This window comes from Acinonyx jubatus, chromosome D4 (genome assembly GCF_027475565.1).
Source record: "Acinonyx jubatus isolate Ajub_Pintada_27869175 chromosome D4, VMU_Ajub_asm_v1.0, whole genome shotgun sequence".
Taxonomy (NCBI): Eukaryota; Metazoa; Chordata; class Mammalia; order Carnivora; family Felidae; genus Acinonyx; species Acinonyx jubatus.
Window position 1 is genome coordinate 28,221,873 of NC_069391.1, and position 19,874 is coordinate 28,241,746.

Here is a 19,874-nt window from a genome sequence, read left to right on the forward strand (position 1 = left end):
TCCCAAGGGTATTGTATTCAAACTTATTACATCATTAAATGGATTCTTCCCTGGCACTTTATAATGAAGCTCTAGAAGACAACATATATTTTCCTTAAATTCTGATCAATTATGATATGGGGTATTCTTATGTCCTTGATGCTTAACACATCTCTCTCCACCTCCAATTCTAAAAGCATTAAGTAATATGATTCAATATTTTCCCTTTAATGCTGTGAGTCAGAATTCTTATAATGCTCACATGATAAGAATAACCAATTCTTATAAAACATGCAGATTAACAGATCTTTCCTCTTGAAATTCTGACTTGATGGATCTAGGTTGAGCATGAACATGATATTTTAGGCAAGCCTTCCAGATGATTTTGATTTCTAGAATTGTTTAGTAAAGCTTCAGGATAACTTAAAACAAGTAAAGTAGCACAGGTATTAGTATATTCTTTCGTTGTGGGAAATTGCTGAAATGAAAACTAAAAGACCACATGAGAAATCATGTAAAGTCTCATTAACCTGAAAAAGAAAAGAAAAGAAAAAAAAAAACTTTTGATCAGACAGACATTTAGGAATCTATTGGCATGGGTAAGTTCCCATTTACTGGGCGATTGCAAAGGCAAATGTTTCCTCTGAGCTCACATGAATATATTTAAAAGTGATACATAGCAGTGGGTCACAGTGATATGTCCTATAGACCTTGGAATCTAGGTTACTCTCTGAAAGTTGAAACAAGTTTTCCACAAAGAGTCAAAGTTATGCATCTGTTGAAATTAACCACTGTGTGAGTGAAATCCTGAGTGAAATCTAAGGACACTGAATATGAATATTTCAAAGTATAAACTACATGTTACCTCAGAGAAGTGGGACTGGAATACAATGCAGTTTTGTAAGCTTCATTGATGAAGCTCTTGATGAGAATGTGGTTTCCCTCTTGATGAAGAATGTGGTAACACTGGAGGTTGCTCATCATGCAACATAGAATAATGAAGAAGTAATCAAAATACAATTCAGGATTACATATTTAGTTCCATTTTTGTAATACAGCATACAAAACATACTTGAACCATGCAGAAGTTTACTCAATCTGGGGTCTAGCTGACTAGACAAGATGACTCTTGCAAAATCCCCTGAAATCTCAGGACCCTCTCTAGGCCTACGGTGATCCAACAAGGTGGTATAAAGCCATTTCATTGGATTTTGCCTAAAGAGAGTGGAGTTGGCTTATTTCACGAACAATAATCAGCTCATCCACATCCCTCAAAAACAATGATAGACAAATTTGTTGAAGAAAATATCATATGCCCACTGGAACTGATGAGGCATAAGACTTTAATTTTAACACCTTATTTACAGATTTTCTTTTCATGCATGTAAACAAGTAAGATGAATATGTATAGGCTCAGTGTTTGTGATTACCTGAAATCACTGTCATAAATGATTATAGAGATTGAATAATCATATATATACATATATATGTATATATATATGTATATATAATAGGTTATAGAGATTGAATAATTCCTTGAAAGCTCTGACTTGTTCAGGCTGAGACCTTATGCAACAATTATCTATAATTGTTCTACCTTCTCTAAATCTAAAACTCAGGGAGATTGTATTTATGCTAGCAAGAGTCACTTGATCCATATAATAAAGTCACCACCCATGTATGTCCAAGAATACCTCTCTGATAAAGAGGAAAGAAAGATATGTTTACACATTGACTTCATTATTTCCTAGTTCCAGGGAAGGTGGAAAAGACAAAAACTCACCAATATGCAATATTGATAAAGTTATACTTTATGTAATTTTGCTCACATATTAAATATATCCATGAATCTTTTCCCATAATATGTGTGTACATTCATAAATCAATTCTTTTCCAATGTAATCTCTACAGGGTAGGAATCTTTTCTTTATCAGACTTAATAGGTCAATTAACCATGTCTAAGAATAGTAACATGGTGTGGTTATGTGTTGATGAATTCACTGAGGCATTCGAAGTTTAATATGAGAGTGTTTTGACATTATTACCATAAGCATTTCAAGATGTCCCAAAGTTATTTCTTTACTCCACTTCATATGCAGGATTACAATTGTGCAGACCCTTGTTATGATATCTTTGCACATACAGAGATATTTATTCATCCCCCCAGATACACATCCCAAATAACAAAATCATTCATGCTATAGTTCATCAAACCTGAAACCATATTTTTCACATTTTAACATTTAGAGACTAGGAAAACTTCTAAAATTAATAGTATCTTGGTTTTATGAATTATGACATATTTATACCTTAAATTATATCAACACTTATGTAAAATTACCTATTTCTTCATAAATTCAGATATAATTGCAAATCATATAAGAAGAAATTATTTAAAAATTTACTAGGCTTAAAATTTTACAATCTTGCGGTATTAGTTGCCATGGTGATGCTACAGTTGACTATTAGATGTATAGCAAGTCAAACAGGAAATAAGAAATTATCTAATTTTAATGTTATATTAATATTCAATAAATTTTAAATACTTTTTGGAAACATAATTCATTCTTTCTAAATGATTCATTAATTTCAGCAGTTTTATTTACAAGATAAATCAAGATATTGAACTTAATGTTGAACTATCAAAAATGAGTATTTTCCAGGGTTTGGTTTATAGCAACTATTTTGCAACTTTCTGGATAATGTTGGAGATTATTCAGATGAGTGTGCTTGCTCTGATATTATTGAGGACAGAAATTAACACAGTACCAAAAGGATTTCTAATCAGCAACCTTTTCATAGCTGCTTTCACCTCTTTGTTCCGTAGACTATAGATGATAGGATTCAACATGGGGGTTAATCCGCCATATACCAAAGCTATAAATTTATCTATTTCCTGTGAATCCACAGCTGAGGGCTTTAGGTACATGGAGAGAGCTGTCCCAAAGAACAAAACCACCACAGTCAGGTGGGCTGCACATGTTGAAAAGGCTTTGCTTCGACCACCCACTGAACTAATTCTTAGGATGTTGGAGAGAATGAATGCATAAGATATACAAATTAGAAGCACTGGCATGGGAAGGATAAGTGTGGTGATCACCAGCATGAGTAATTCCACCATGGAGGTGTCCACACAAACCAGTTTCAAGACAGCCAGAATTTCACAAGCAAAATGATTGATTGTGTTATGACCACACAGAGAGAGCTGCAGCACAAATACTGTTTCCACCAGGGTGGTGAGGTAGCCTGTCAACCAGGAACCAGCTGCAATCTGCAAACAAACCTTCTTGTTCATTATGATGGGGTATCTCAGGGGGTTGCAGATGGCCACGTATCGGTCATATGCCATCAAGGACAAGAGCACACACTCAGTGGCACCCATAGCTAGAGAGAAGTACATCTGAGCAACACACCCTACGAATGAGATGGTGTTTTCCCCTGTAACAAAGTTTGTCAGCATTGGAGTAAAAGCAGAAGAAGTGTACCAGATGTCTAAAAAGGAGAGGTTGCTGAGGAAGAAGTACATGGGTTTGTGTAGGTAGGAATCCAGAATGGTGATGGAGATCAGAATGATATTACCCAGCAGGGTGATCAGGTACATCAGCAAGCACAGCACAAATACTATGACCTCAACTTTGGGGTAGTGCGAAAATCCCAGGAGGAAAAAAACTGTTACAGATGTCAAATTTCCCTGAAACATTTTATTATGTCATATTCATTTGTATATATGCACAGAAAGATTAACATCATATATTATATATAAAACATAAGATCCCCTCCCTTCGTATTTTCTGGCATTTGTTTCTTCATATGAACTTGTAGTCTATGATATAGACTTGTAGTCTGTGTAGTCAAATGCTTCTCCAGCTTGCTGATAGTAATATATGTTTGAAGGAATTTGTCATTAATTAGGAAAATTTCAAGTAGGAAGTCAACAGGTAAATCCTCAAGCTGTTATTTTTGATACAAGATTTTTTGGCAGTGTTAGGAAGGGAGAGGTTTATTTCATAAACATCATGAGAGATTGATGAAAGAAATAATCTTATGCATTCTTTCTTTTTCTGAAATCACATTTGTAACTGATCTATAGCTAAGTCATTAATTTACCTGAGCCATTGGAATTATTTTCTTACCCTAGTTTGGTAACAGTCTTCTTACTTAGGAATTGTTCTGCTCTCCAAGCTTATCATATTTTCTGTCACTCCTGGAATTCTGTCCAAAATAATTTGGGAGATTCAGTGAGTTAAAAAAAGTTATAAATTTCTGCAGTCATAGATTAATTAACCAAAAGCCTTGGACATTTCAACACAAGTCCACAGTTTCCATTTCAAACCCAGGAAGATGATGACAGATATTCTCATGGTGGTAGACATATATAGATATTTCTTTCATATAGCTACAATTTGCCTGGCATCTGTGCTCCAGAATCATCCTTCAAAAGACCAACTATTGGCACTATAAGGCAATTTAAGCTTTTTGTTGCTTATGAGAAGTTTCCAATTCATGTAGCAAATTAAACTTAGAACTCTATTTGTGCAGAATTAAAATTCTGAAACTCCAGGGATAATGTCCCATAGATCCAATTATAGTCAGTAACTGGTCTGTTATAATTGCAGTGTTATTCAAACAAGAAATAAACATATTCCTATCTACACTATCTTTGGGAAGGGAACTTTTCTCTGCTTCTGATTGTGTTATAAAATCAGTCAAGCTGGCTAATTTTAAAAAAGTTAAGGCGAATGAATAATGTTGACAGTTTCTCCTTTAGATTGTAGGAGTGTTTCATAATGTGTACAATATGAAGTTATACTTGATATGGAGCCCACCAAAGATGGAAGAAGGAGAACTTAAGTAACTCTTCCATTGCTCATCATAGCTCAAAGATAAGATGAGAGTAAATGTTCTTCATGGAACTTGAAGGGACAATTTGTTTTAAAGAACACCTCTTTTAAGGTAGAACCATTTTGAGAAGATAGTTTCACCAGATAAAGGCATCTTGATCCTTCAGAAATCCACTGAATGCTCCATTTGAGTGATTTTTATAATCTCTATTTATAATTTTCTGTTTTCCAAATGAGCAACTAATGGCGAATAGTGTATATGGTGGTATGGAGAAAACATGCTGTCAGTCTCATCACTATGCAATTGTGTTTGGATGCCTTGGTTTTAGTAACAGATTGTAATCATGACTATTACTAAATTACTTATATCACATCAAATATGTTTTCATTCTCAGAGAAGTTTATAAATTTGAACTATTGCCAAGATTATTTAAAAAAACAACAACAACCAGAAATCCTGTCCTCACTGTTTGCTTTATTACAAACGGAATGTAGCCGTGAGGTCTTCTATTTCCTCTGCTCTCGTAGGGATATAACCTTCAAGGCCCTGGGATGATTCACTTCTTTAACTACAGGACATCTTGGTGCACAGGAAACAATACGGCTTTAGTGCTGCAAATACTTCCCACTTCACCACTTCAGTTTTGTTATCTAGAGCAAGTTGGTGATCCTCATTGAGATTTAGCTTATTTGTAAAAGAGCAATGATAATATTTCTTTATCAGGGTCGTTATGAGGAGTAGAGAGATATTTTATGTAAAGCAACTTACATAGTATCTGATTTATAGTATACACTCATAGATTTCAGATTTTTCTCTCTTCTGTGGTTTTCTGTTTGCTTCTTGAATCCTCTTCCTTTCCTGTATTTACTGCATTTACTGGATTTACTTCCCCTTCTCACTGTTTCCTTCCTTTTTGACTACAGCAATATTATTACTTTCCCCCCTCATTTAGACAAGATTAACTGCAACCATAATACAAATGGTTGAAGCAAAAGGAAGAAGCTGACTGACATCTGGCCCCAGAATCCCATTTCCCTCTGAATTTATTTATTGACTACCATTCCCAACTTGTTTGATTTCTTGAACTTGTAAAGCTGTAAGGCTTATACGGCTGGAAGTAAATAATTTAGGTTGGCTTCACTGTGCCTAGGAGAGAACTGTACTGTAGGGCTACCCCACAAAGATTTAAAGGAAGGCAGTGACTAAGACTGAGGAAGGTTGCTGACCTGACTCCTCCCACTATGCATAAAGCACCAAACCACACTTCTGCTTTGTAGATAAATCAAAGCACACTAAAAAGAAGAGAAATTCTGACACTCCATGGAAAAATTCAAACTCTGTTTATGATAAAGCACACTCAGCAAACTAGCAGTAAAAGGATACTTCCATGAGGAATGAGCAAGATGGTGGAATGATAGTTTTCAGAACTTGTACCCTCACAGAAGCATGTTTGAACAACTATCCACAAATGAAAATACCTTTACAAAAGCTAAGGATTTCAGGTGAAAGATTATGGATTGGTGAATACTTCTGGGTCTCCATTGAAATCCAGAACAGAAATAAGAAAAGACACATTGAAGGGGGTAAGAACAACACTTTCACATTACCCATGTCATCCTTTCCTCAAGCCTGAGTAGTGCGATGCATAGAGACACCTCATGGGGGAAGAAGAATGAAGTGGTATCCAAATTTACCATGAACTTCAGCATAGAGCTCACCCCAGTGAACCCTGGCACCTTGGCTCCAGGCTTACACCCCCAGAATAAGGCTCCTGGCCACCACAGTGCCAGGCCAGGCCCTGAGGCTCCAGGCTAAATGCCTGCCCTTATAGATCAAGCTTCCACGACCCCACTGTCAGGCAGGAAGCTGCAGCACCAGCATATAGGCCAACCCTCACTGATTATCACAATAGATGCGGGAAAAAAAAAGTGACAGAATTCATGATAAAAACTCTCAACAAATTATAAAGAGTGTGCTTCAACATAATAAAGACCATATGTGACAAGTCCACAGCTAACTTCATATTCAACAGTGGAAAACTCAAAACTTTTCCTCTAAGACCAGAAACAAGACAAGGTTGCCCACTCCTGCCGTTTCTATTCGGTATAATAAATACTGGAAGTCATAGCAGAAGCAATTAGACAAGAAGAAGAAATAAAAGGCATCCAAAGTGGAAAGGAAGAATGAAAACTGTCTGTTTTTGCAGATTACATTTTCTTTAAATATAGAAAACCCTGAAGACTCCACCAAAACTCTGCTAGAACTAATAAACAAATTCAGTAAAGTTGCAAGATACAAAAATCAATGTACAAAAATCTGTTGCATTGATATACACTAAAAATGAACTATCAAAAGAGATATTAAGAAAATAATCCCATTTATAATAGCATTAAAAATAATGAAATACTTAGGAATAAATTTAACCAAGGAGATGAAAGTTATGTACACTAAAAAATAAAGACATTGATTACAGAAATTGAAAAAATGCAAATAAATGGAAAGATATCCACACTCATGGATTGGAAGAATTAATATTGTTAAAATGTCCATACCACCCAAAGCAATCTACAGATTCAGTGAAATTCTTATTAAAATTCTTATGGCATTTTTTGCAGAAATAGAAAAAAACAATCCTAAAATTTCTACGGAACCACAAAAGAGCTCAAATAGTCAAAGCAATCTTGAGAAAGAACAAAGCTGGAAGCATACTTTCTGAATTCAAAATATACTACAAAGCTGTAGTGATTAAAACAGCATGATACTGACATAAAAGCAGATGTATAGATCAATGGGAACAGAATAGAGAAACCAGAAATAAGTTAATGCATTTACATGATCTTTAACAAAAGTGCCAAGATTATACAATAGGAAAAGGACAGTCTTTTCAAAAATGGTGTTTGTAAATTGAATATCCACATGCAGAAGAATGAAATTGGACTCTTCAGACCATATACTTACATCACCTCAAAATGGATTAAAGACTTAAATATAAGACTTGAAACTGTAAGACTACTAATAGAAAACATAGGGATAAAGCTTTTTAACATTGGTCTTGACAATGATTTTTTATTATGAATCCAAAAGCACAGGCAACAAAAGCAAAAATTGAAAAATGGGATTGCATCAAACTAAAAAGTTTCTGCAAAGAACAATCAACATCAAAGAACAAAGAACAACCAACAGAATGACGAGTCAACCTATGGAATGGGAGAAAATATTTGTAAAACGCCAAAATTTATAAGGAGCTCAACTCTGGAAACAAATACCCAATTTAAAAACTGGCAAAGGACCTAAATAGACGTTTTTCCAAAGAAGACATACAAATAGCCAATAGGTATATGAAAAAATGCTCAACATTATTAATCATCAGAGAAATGTATATCATAACTGTAAATGACAAACTGATAGTTACCAGAGGGGAAGTGGGTAGGGGGCTGGGTTAAATAGGTGATGGGGATTAAGAAGTGCACTTGTAGTGTTGAGCACTGGGTATTGTATGGAAGTGTTGAATCACTAAATTGCACACCTGAAACTGATATTACACTGTATGTTAAATAACTGGAATTCAAATAAAAACTTTTGAGCTATCACCTTCCATCTGTTAGATGGACTTCCTCAAAAACTAAAAGTAGTATTACCATATGATCTAACAATTCCATTTCTGAGTATATATGCAAAGGAAATGAAATCAGTATCTCAAAGAGATATCACCACTCCCATGTTTTTTATAGCATTAGTCACAATAGTAAGGTTAGGGAATCATCCAAGTGTCTATTAATGGATGAATAGATAAAGAGAATATGGTAAATTCATATAATTGAATATTATTCAGTCTTAAAAAGAAAAGGAAATATTGTCACATGCTAAAATTAAGATGAATATCAAGGACATTATACTAAGTCAAATAAGCCAGGCACAGAAAGTCAAATACTACATTGTTTCACTGATGTGTGGAATCTAAAAAAGTTGAACTCATGGATAGAGTGGAATGGTGCCAGGTGGGGTGTCCAGATTAGACGATATTGGGAAATGTTGGTCAAATGGTACAAAGTTTCAGTTATGCAGGATGAATAATTTCTAGAGATCTAATGTACAGCATGGTGACTATAGTTAATAATACTATATTTTATACTTGAAATTTGCTAAGAGAGTTGATCTTAAGTGTTCACTCTGCATACACACACAAAAATGATAACTGTATGAGGTGATGGATATGTTAATAGCATTATTATGGTAATCATTTAATAATGTATATGCATTTCAAGCATTACATTGTATACCATAAATACATAACCTTTAATTTGTCAATTGTACTTATATAAAGCTAGGAAAAAATTTAAAATATTACCTAAAACAATAAGAAGACACTTCCAAAACATAATAAAGGCTATCTGTGGAAGACTTCAGCTAACATTAAACATAATGAAAGAAGAGCTGAAGTTTTTAACTTTGAAAATTATAAAATTTTGGGGGGTGCCTGGGTGGCTCAGTCAGTTAGGTGTCCAACTTTGGCTCAGGTCATGATTTTGCAGTTTGTGGGTTCAAGCCCCGCATCAGGCTCTGTGCTGACAGCTCGGAGACTGGAGCCTGCTTTGGAATCTGTGTCTCTCTCTCTATTGCTCTCTCTTCCCTCCCCCACTCACGCTCTCTCTCTCCCTCCCTCTCAAAAATAATTAAACATTAAAAAATTTTAAAAAAATAAAATTATAAAATTTCAGTGTTTCTTTTAGATGTTGGTAGTTTTTGATTCCAAGAAATCGTTGCCTTCTTAATGGTCAAAACGACATTCTGGGTTCTACTTCTGAAACCAATACTGCACTGTATGTTAACTAACTTGAATATAAATAAATAAATTTTTAAAAATAATATTCGGGGCAGTTTTATAGACAGAATGTTTATGTTTAGGTGTATGATTTATTTCAAATCCATTGTTGTGTATGGGGTGAGATATGGGTACATAGTTATGCCAGCATTATTTATGGAAAAAGGTATCCTTTCCCCATTGAATTACCTTAGCATCTTTGTTGAAAATTCATAGATCATATATATGTAGATTTCTTTCTGTACACCTCTATCCTGTTCCATTGATTTATTTGTCTTACTTTGTATCAGTACCAAGTGAATTGATTATTACAAATTTATAATAAGTTTAATAAAAAGGTAGTATAATCTTCCAACTTTATTCTTTTTAATGACTGTTTTGGCTATTCTAAGTCCTTTCATTTCAATATCAGTTTTAGAATCATCTTGGCAGTTTTTCTAAAATCTCTGCCTGTATTTTGAATGGGATGGCATTAATCTGTAAATGAATTTGGGAAGAATTGGTAACTTAATATAGACTCTTCTAATTCATGAGTCAGAGGAATTTCTGTAATAGGTTTTCCTTAATTTGTTTCTATGTGCTTTGTGGCTTTCAGTATAAAAGTTTTACACATCTTTTGCACATGTTAACTTTCCTTTAGTCATTTTTAGTTTTTATTCTATTACAAATGATATTTAAAAATATATTTAACAACTGTTTATTATTGGTAAATAGAAATGCAGCTGGTTTGTGTGATCTGATACATCCTGATAGATTGGGTAAAATCTCATAGTAATTTTATTAGTTACCTTGTGGACTCCTTGGAATTTTTATGGTCGTTTTCATATGCAATCTGTTTTTTTTTTAATAAAAACAGTTTCCTTCTTTCCAATTGTAATGCCTTTTATTTATTTCTTTTGCCTTATTGCACTGCCCAGGACTCAATGCTATCTGTAAGTGGGGTAGTGGACATTCTTGCCTTCTTCTTGATCTCAGAAGAAGAACATTCAGTTTTTTAACTGATTTTATCCTGCTGTTTTTTCTTGGATATATCCCCACATTAGGCCTCCTTTTTTCTTTTCTCTAAATCGAAAGAATGGATATAGATCATCTTTTAATTTTCAATCATGGAAAAATTTGTTAAATTTGTCATCTTCTAAAAATTTTTATTTATTCAAATTCAAGTTAGTTAATGTACAATGTAGTATTGGTTTCAGGAGTAGAACCCAGTGATTCATCACTTATGTATTACACCCAGTGTCATCCCAACAAGTGCCTTCCTTAATGACTATCACTCATTTAGTCCATCCACCCCTCCCCCTCCCCACCAGCAGCCCTCAGTTTGTTCTCTGTATTTAAGAGTCTCTTATGGTTTGTCTCCCTCTCTGTTTTCATCTTATTTTTCCTTCATTTCCCCTATGATCATGTTTTGTTTCTTAAATTCCACATATGAGTGAAATCATATATTTGTCTTTTTATGACTTAGCGTAATACACTCCAATTCCATCCACGTTGTTGCAAATGGCAAGATTTCATTCTCTTTGATTGCTCAGTAATATTCCATTATATAAATATATACTACATCTTCTTTATCCATTCATCAGTCAATGGACATTTGAGCACTTTCCATACTTTGGCTATTGTTGATAGTGCTGCTATAAACATTGGGGTACATGTACCCCTTCAGATCAGCATTTTTGTATCTTTTGTATAAATACCTAGTAGTGCAATTGCTGGGTCATAAGGTAGTTCTATTTTTAATTTTTTGAGGAGCCTCCACACTGTTTTCCAGACTGGCTGCACCAGTTTACCTTCCCACCAATGGTGCAAAAATGTGGTTAAGTTTATCATCTTAACTATTTTAAAGTGTACAATTCAGTTGTGTTATGTATTTTCACATTATTGTGCAGTAGATCTCTAGAACTTTTTCATCTTGCAAAACTGGAATTCTGTACTCACTATACACTAATCTTCCCTCACCACCAGCACCCGTTGGCAACCAACTATTTTCTGTTTCTATGATTTTGAGTTCTTCGTATGAATGGAAATCATATAATATTTGTCCTTTTGTGACTGGCTTATTTCAGTCAGCATAATGTCCTTGAGGCTCATTAATGTTGTAGGATGTGACGGGATTTCCTTCTCTTTTAATTCTCTTTTATTCCCTTATATGTATATACCACATTACCTTTATATTTTCAGCTGTTGATGAGCATTTGGGTTGTTTCCTCCGATTGGCTATTGTGAATAATGCTGCGTTAAACATGAGTATACAGATATTGCTTTGAGATTTGCTTTAAATTCTTTTAGATATATACCCAGAAGTGGGATTGCTAGATCATATCATAGTTCTATTTTAATTTTTTTGAGGAATCTTCATAATGTTTTCCTTAATGGTGGCACCATTTTACATTCTTGCCAGTAGTGTACAAGGGTTCCAACTTCTTTCCATCCTTGCTGACACTTGGGCACAGGAGCTATTGGACTGAGGGACTTCTCTTACCTAGATGACCCAGGTATTGCAAAAACAACATTTTTAATACTCCCATCCCAATGACCCCCCATTCCCCCCCAAAAACAAACAAGCAAACACTTATAGAGCATGTTTCTCTTGATCTGTTGTGATCTAGAATAAATTGTTTAATTAGCACTTGCCAGTTTTCAATTCCTGTGTTGGTGCTGGTATCAGAAGATGGGAAAGGTCTGAACTCTTCCCTTAGCACCTTCTCAGTCTAATTAGGGAAATGGAGTGTAAAGACAGTGTAATTTGTGAGGCATGGGGGTGAGTGAGTGACCTTTGCTGCAGTCTGGGAATGGGTTACAAAGGACTTCCTGGAAGAATTGATACTAGAGATGAAGTTGGAAGGTTATTAAGGGCAGCCAAATGAGAATGTGAGAGAAAAGGCTTCCAGGCAAGGAGAGTGACATATATTTAAACTGGGAGTTGTAAAATGTCATATTGTATTCGGGAAAGGTAAGTAGATTGGTGTGATCTGATCATTAAATGCAAAAGAGGGAGTTGCTGGTGATAAAATTGGAATTATCACACAAGGTAGTCTATGCTAATTTAGGAGCTTCATAGCCCACATTTTAGGTACTGTGGAAGGATTTTTTTTACTGGGAGAAAAGCAATATGAGTATGGCCCAATTTTTTTAAAAATTCACTGTGCTGATATTGGGGAGAAGGTATTAGAAACAAGAATGAAATTAAAACTCTGACAATGGAGGGGCACCTGGTGGTTTAGTTGGTTTAGTATCTGACTTCAGCTCAGGTCATGATCTCCTGGTTCATGAGTTTGAGCAGCACATCGGGCTTGCTGCTGTCAACCAGTCAGCACCGGGCCCACTTCTGATCCCCTGTTCCCCTTTCTCTGCCACTCCCCTGCTTGCACTCTCCCCCCAAAAAATAAATACATATAAAAAAATCTCTGACAGTGGAAATGAGTGGGAGGAGTTTGAGTCCTGAGATATAACATCATCTGATGTTCACCTTACAGTATAACTCGATTCAGGGAATTAGAACATCATAGTTGAACATAATTTGAGAAAATTGAGAAATTAAGTGAGATCTCAGTGAGATCATAATGTGGCCTTGCAGGTGCTTACTTGTCTTATTTGACACATTTTTGAAGTTCCTAGGAGGAACATGAAAGATGTATTGATAATGAGCACTGGGGGGACTGGATAGCCCTTGCAGTGATCTCAGGAAGATCCATGTGCATGGGTAAGTTATGAGGGAAGTGATGTGATGAATATTTGGGGCTAAGGGAATTTCTTTGATACTTTACTGATCTCCCCTGAAGAAGACAACCATTTATTGCTGCCTGCAAAACCTTTATGCCTCTACAAAGAGGCATACACTGGCCTACCCTACATAGAAAAAGGAAGCATCTCTATGTGCAAACTCTATATTCCTGCATTTTTCTAAGTATAGTTTTAACTATTCCTTCGGAAGCTGAAATTTAAATTTAAGCTCTATACTGTTATAATCCTCTATTTTCCCTAGATGGCGACAGAGACTAGCTTGTCTGTCTTTGAGGTCCCCTTACAGAAAAGCTTTCTCAGAAAGAACAGAAATTCAATACCTTTTGTACCTATTGATATTGATATTTACATGTAGTGAAAACAAGTTGTTTTACTTATACTCAAAATATTTCAAAGCAAAAATAAACTGTTGAAGAGAGTTGATAATATCATTTATCAAAGATTAAGTACTAAATAATAGTTCTGTGCTCAGCACGAAACTAGAGGCTATGGGGAATAAAAATAAGGAGAACGCCCTTGAACTCATTAATATCTCTTACATTAATCTATGTAATGTATCAGTCAACAGCTCCTGCCTCACCATTGCTTAGGGTCAACAATAGGAAGGCTCTATGAGGAGCACCTGTGTGTTAACTGCTATTCCTGCCTCTGCTTTGTGTAATTAATCACAAGAGAGCAAGATAAGGTACAGTGTCGTTTCAGTGGTAAGTGATTTTTAAAGCTTCAGCCAAGCAGAAGTCAAGGTTCTGCTGTCCCATAGTATGGTTTCAATGTGGGTGGGAGTGTGGTAGTAGCCTGTCTTAATGTTTATTTTATTTTTGAGAGAGAGTAAGCAGAGGAGGGGGGTGGGCGCAGAAAGAGAAATAGAGAGAGGGAGACACAGAATCCGAAGCAGGATCCAGGTTCTGAGCTGTCAGCACAGAGCCCTACTCAAGGCCTGAACTCACCAACCCTGAGTTCATGACCTGAGCAAAGTCATGAACCCTTAACTTACTGAGGCACCCATGAGCCCCATAGCCTGTCCTGACAAGACAGACACTATTGTTTCCAGTCAATGACTTCAAAGAAGGTGTATTAGTTTGCTAGGGCTGTTGTAACAAAGTATCACAAACAGGGCGACTTAAATAACAGAAATGAATTATCTCACAGTTCTGGAGGCTACAAATCTAAGATTTTAGTGTTGGAAGGGTGATTCCTTCTGAGGGCTATGAGAGAGAATCTGTCCTCTTACCTAGCTTTTAATGGCTTGCTGGCAATCTTTGGCATTCTTTGGTTTGTAGGAGCATCACCCCAATCTCTGCCTTGTATTTAGCATGATGTATCCAAAATTTCCCTTTTTTTGCTCTAAGGGAAATTACAAAAGATGTAGAGGACAAGATGCTTTAAGGATTATTGGGGTATTATGAATTAATTTATGAGCATAATTATAAAAAATAAATGCACACATTGGATATAATGAGACATATAAATGCTGACTGAAGGGGATAAGGCAGGGGACTTGAAAGATGTTTAATCTCTTAATTAATAAATCCTTGCCTAAAAAAATGATTTTGAAAAATTAAAATGATCAGTGAATTGTAATTAATGTAATGGTTTTTCTAAGTACATATGGAAATAATTTTTGATAAGAGTCATGTAGCACATTAAGTTAGGGTGAAGATTTTTAGAAACTCTTCCCAATTAAGATGTGGGTCTATGTTGCCTCCCTTTGAGTTCTGAGCAGGTTATGTACTTGCTCTGACTGATAAAATATTAAAGATGTGATGTTGGGCCATTTTTGGAGCCCAGGCCTTATAAAAGCATGTCAGCTTCCATTTCCCTGCTCTTGGAACACTTGTATTGGAGCCCTAAGCCACCATGAACGAAGTCGGACTGTTTTGCCCAAGCCACCATGTGGAAAGAACAAGGCATTTGAACAAAGCCATTCTGGACACTACAATTCCATTCTTCTATGGCTGAATCCTACCAGATTTTCCCTTTTTATAAGGATACCAGTCATATTGGGTTGGGGGTCCACCCTATGCCAGTATGACCTCATATTAACTAATTACATCTGCAAAGACCCTATTTCCAAATAAGGTCACGTTCTGGGATACAGGGGGTTAGGACTTCAACAGATTAATATTTAGGGGACACAATTCAATTAATAACATGAGAGTTTAAAACTATTTCCCAAGAGGACATTTTAAGTATTTTTTTGGTCTATTTCCGTTGAAGGAGGGTGCTGTTAAATTTCATGAGATGGCCAACATTTCTCTGCATAGAAATGTAGAGAAAATGTATCAAAGAATATAAAAATCATGCTATGAAGAAATGGTAAATGATATCTTTCTTTTTCCCTTTCCTTCTGTCCTCTCTTCCCTCTTCATTATTATTTTTTCACACAATGATGTTGAGTTTTCATATGGTACATGGCTGGCAAATACTGAATGAGTAGAAAATAGGAGGGGCATGAAAGTAGGAAAGGGTAGAAGTTTATAACTTATCAAAGTATTAGCACTCAAATTTCATGTTTCAAACAAAAAATGACCACATACTTCCTCATTAAATTATGAATAGCTAAGGTTCCTATAGCAGATATTCTAAAACATTTTGCTTACCTCATAGACAAGGCAAGGTGCTCCTTGTAATGTCATTCAGTATGCCATGTGCTATCCAAGATGAAGCCTGTTAGGGAATAATGTGACCTATAGCAGCCAAACTGGCCATGAGGAAGAATGCTCAAAAACAGGATATTAGTGAGTGACTTTGCTTTAGTGAGCCCATGAGTCAACCATGGTTATATTGTAACTGGACTTTTGGTGTTGAAATAGATTTGACTTCACAAGATGCATTATTTACATTATGTATAGTTGGAAAAAAATCTTTTTTTTAAGTTTAGGTATTTATTTTGAGAGAGAGAGAGCATGGGAGGGGCAGAGAGAGAGAGAGAGAGAGGGAGAGAGAGATAATCCCAAGCAAGCTCTGTGACATCAGCACAGAGTTCCACATGGGACTTGATCTCACAAACTGTGAGATCATAACCTGAGCCAAAATCAAGAGTCTGACACTTAACTGACTGAAACACCCAGGCACCTGAAAAATGTTTCGTTTGTTCATACATACAACAAACTTTCGAAGAATACTTTCCACGTGAAATCTCAGTTTTTAGCACAAAGAACTTTGAGCTGGTTAAGGCATGATCTCTGTCTTCAGGAGAATCACCCCAAATAGTTGAGCTCATTCAACAAACTGAATACACAAATGTGCATTGTAGCAGGATGAAAAACAACCTGAGTATCTTCTAAGACCAATGCCAAAATCCAGGACTTGTGTCAGAAACTAAGCATGTGGTAGATGGGGATATCATGCTAGCTTGGGGAAAATTCTCGTACTTTGTGATTGTCTCTTCTTCTAATCCTCTTTGACCACGCTGGCCAGGTTTATGAGTCAGGCAAGTGAGGGTGGCCAGAACACCTGGAGAAAACCTCATATCTGCTGAGTATGATTGTCATCATGATTCGTGTCCTCTTCCCAAATAAAGGACAACTCTTAAATGTCCTCTATTAACCTTAATGTGCTCATTAATTCTTCAACTCATCAGCATTCCCAGATATTATTTAAATACTTAACTCTTCTTTCACTGGCTTGAGTTTATTTTTAAAGCTCTCAAATTTGCTTCATCCAACAGCTTTTTAATATCTGAAACAATGTATCCCTGATTGTAATTATGTAATTTGTTCATGAAATGGAGTCATATTTCTGCAGAAAAATTCTTCTGAATTTGTATTCCAGATCAACTATGCTTCTGCAGAGAATACCATATTTTTTAGGCACTCTGTCAATGTAGCAAGGGTGGCACCCACTGTTGTAAGAAAATACAACTGAAGAGCTGGATGAAGAACTGCTAGGCAAATTATATTCCTAAAAATAGTAATAGGAGGCCTTGTAATGGGACCCAGCCAAAAATGGAGGTCCAGATGCTAGTCGAAGATACAGTCTAAGCTTTCAAGGAGTCATGCAGAGTCAAAACGGCAACTCATTTGTTTTCGCTCACATTATTCCCAGCATTGAGTACAACATGAATATACATTCACTGACTGTATAACCAAACCAATTAAAAACAGTTAACACAGTAGTTTTGGAATTGGAAGCCTTATTAAATACTGTTCAAAAGATCAACAATTTATTTGACAAATGGTTGTTAGGCAAGTCACAGAAGACTACAAGTCCAGATATTTTTAATATTGATTTTATTATTTTCAATTTAGAAATTGACACACATAATTGAAGCATGGTCTGCAAAATCAAATCAAATCAAAGTTGCAGATTTGCAAATCAACAAGCCTGGAAGATTGTATATCATGGAATAAGTTTAAATGCTGTGTAGCCCTCACTTCTTCATTCACCATGATGGCTAACATTGTGCTGGTGACTAACACATAGTATTTACTCTCTTAGCCACTGTTTAGTAACTATGTTTTAATTTGACATTGAAGGGTAAATCCAAAAAGTAATCTCAAATCAAAAGCCATGAAAATTATTTTATAATCAAAACTTTACACATGATGACAGGGTTAAAGCTGTCAGCATTACTTGAATTCCTACTAGGTACCAAATGTCCAGACTTACGATGCCACTTTCTTTTCTGAACTTTGTTTGGTATTCAAAAATGATAATTTATCTTGACATATTGATACAAAATTAAATTCTCTATTTAATTATCTATTAATAGAGACAAATATTTTATTAAGCTTTTATTAGAAACAAAATTCTTCCCACTGTGAAAAAGATCATAATTTCCAGCCTTTAAAATTCTTTATTTTAAAGAATTAATTAATAAAAATTAATGCCAGGAATGTTTCAATTAGGAAATATGTGCAGTGGCTAACTTGTTTAAGAGCTTGGTAAAAAGTCATTTCAAAGAGACTCAATTCATGGAAGACATTAATTACAGCAAGAGGTCTTTTGATATTGACATCATGTTTGTGGTAAGGTCATAGATTCGCATTATAATTTTAGTGTTTTGACATGCTCTGACATGTTTAACTTGCTGAAACACATTTAAATATTTCTGTAAATCATCTACCAAAGGTGAAGAGGAAGAGGAGACTACCCATAACACCACATATCCTTGAGAAATGACTGCAGTATTCACTATGAAGTCATATTAGAGTCAAAGTTGCTAGTCCTTTTGCAGTGCAAAATGAAAATGTTTTATGTGTCTTAGTGGGACCAGCAAGTATTGGTGTTACCATTTCTATAGGAGCCATGGCAAGGTGACTTCAATGCCATATGTAGATAAAATCCTCCATGAGGGTATCTCATAGGACTCAACATACAATATCCAAGAGCTTAATCATATCCAGACATAGCCATAGAGTTTACAAACAAGGGCAAAGATAAATGACTATTTTCTGGACAATGTCCAAGCCTTACTAAAGTGGCAAAGATATAACAAAAGAAAGTTGTCACTGAATCATCTGCAGTATGCACATCCCTATGAACAAAAAAGGAGTCTTATCTGCTTGAATCTAGAAAAGGAGAAATTTTGTTTAAAATAGAAACAGAGGGCACCCTGGTAACTCAGTCGCTTAAGCATCTGAATCTTGGTTTCTGCTCAGCTCATGATCTTATGGTTCATGGGACCGAGGTCTGCATCAGGCTCTGCACTGACAGCACAGAGCCTGCTTGGGATTTTCTCTCTCCTTCACTTTCTGCCCTCCTCCTCTCCCCAAATAAATACCAAATAAATAAATAAAGTTTAGAATAGAAGCACTTTAACCTAGAAGGCACAGAGTCTGACCACTAGAAAAGTGAAGAAGATTGGGGGGACAAGGAGAGACCATTAGCTTTTTTATCTCTTTGTTGAAATATTCCTCAAAAGCATCTGATTCTTTGTTACTGAGCAAACTTCTGATGACACATCCATTTCTGAACTACTAAAGTATCTTGTTTCTAATACCGGGTAAAGAGTGCTCTGAGTTTGTTAGAAATATTCAGTCTTCCATAGTAAATTAACAAATCTGCTGGTGTCTGCTTTACCATCTATCTCTTGAGAATTTGGCTGTTATGAACAGGTCCCTAAGAGACCAGTTAACTCTTGGCACACTTACAAATTCAAATTTCTGGGACTGAAAAGGATGAAACTTTGGAGGTGATGCATATAGTTATTTCTTGGATTATAGTGATGGTTCCATGGGTATATATATATGTGTGTCAAATCTCATCAAGTTGTATACTTTAAATATGTGCAGTTTCTTATATATCAATTATATCTCAATAAAGCTGTTTAAAAAAATTTTTATAAAAAAATTTTTTTAACGTTTATTCATTTTTGAGAGACAGAGAGCATGACCTGGGGCTCGAACTCACAACCGTGAGATCAGATGTGTAACCAACTGGACCACCCAGGCACCCCTCAATAAAGCTGTTTTTTTAATGTTTATTTATTTTGAGAGAGTGAGAATGCGTGCATGCACAGGTGCACAAGTGGGAGGGGCAGAGA

At 35.5% G+C, this 19,874-nt stretch overlaps 2 protein-coding genes across 2 annotated transcripts in view; one reads left to right on the top strand and one right to left on the bottom strand.

Annotated features, from left to right (window-relative positions):
• Nucleotides 1-19,874, top strand: part of LOC106979356 (olfactory receptor 13C9) — a 470,618-nt gene that overhangs the window by 361,695 nt on the left and 89,049 nt on the right. The window lies entirely within an intron of this gene.
• Nucleotides 2,657-3,739, bottom strand: LOC106979336 (olfactory receptor 13F1). The gene has a single exon (XM_015077194.2). The coding sequence runs from the start codon at nt 3,677-3,679 to the stop codon at nt 2,696-2,698; it is 984 nt and encodes a 327-aa protein (XP_014932680.1). The 5' UTR covers nt 3,680-3,739; the 3' UTR covers nt 2,657-2,695.

What these genes read in the sequence shown, in the direction of transcription:
- LOC106979336 (XM_015077194.2), bottom strand. Translation starts at nt 3,679, where the DNA reads ATGTTTCAGGGAAATTTGACATCTGTAACAGTTTTTTTCCTCCTGGGA.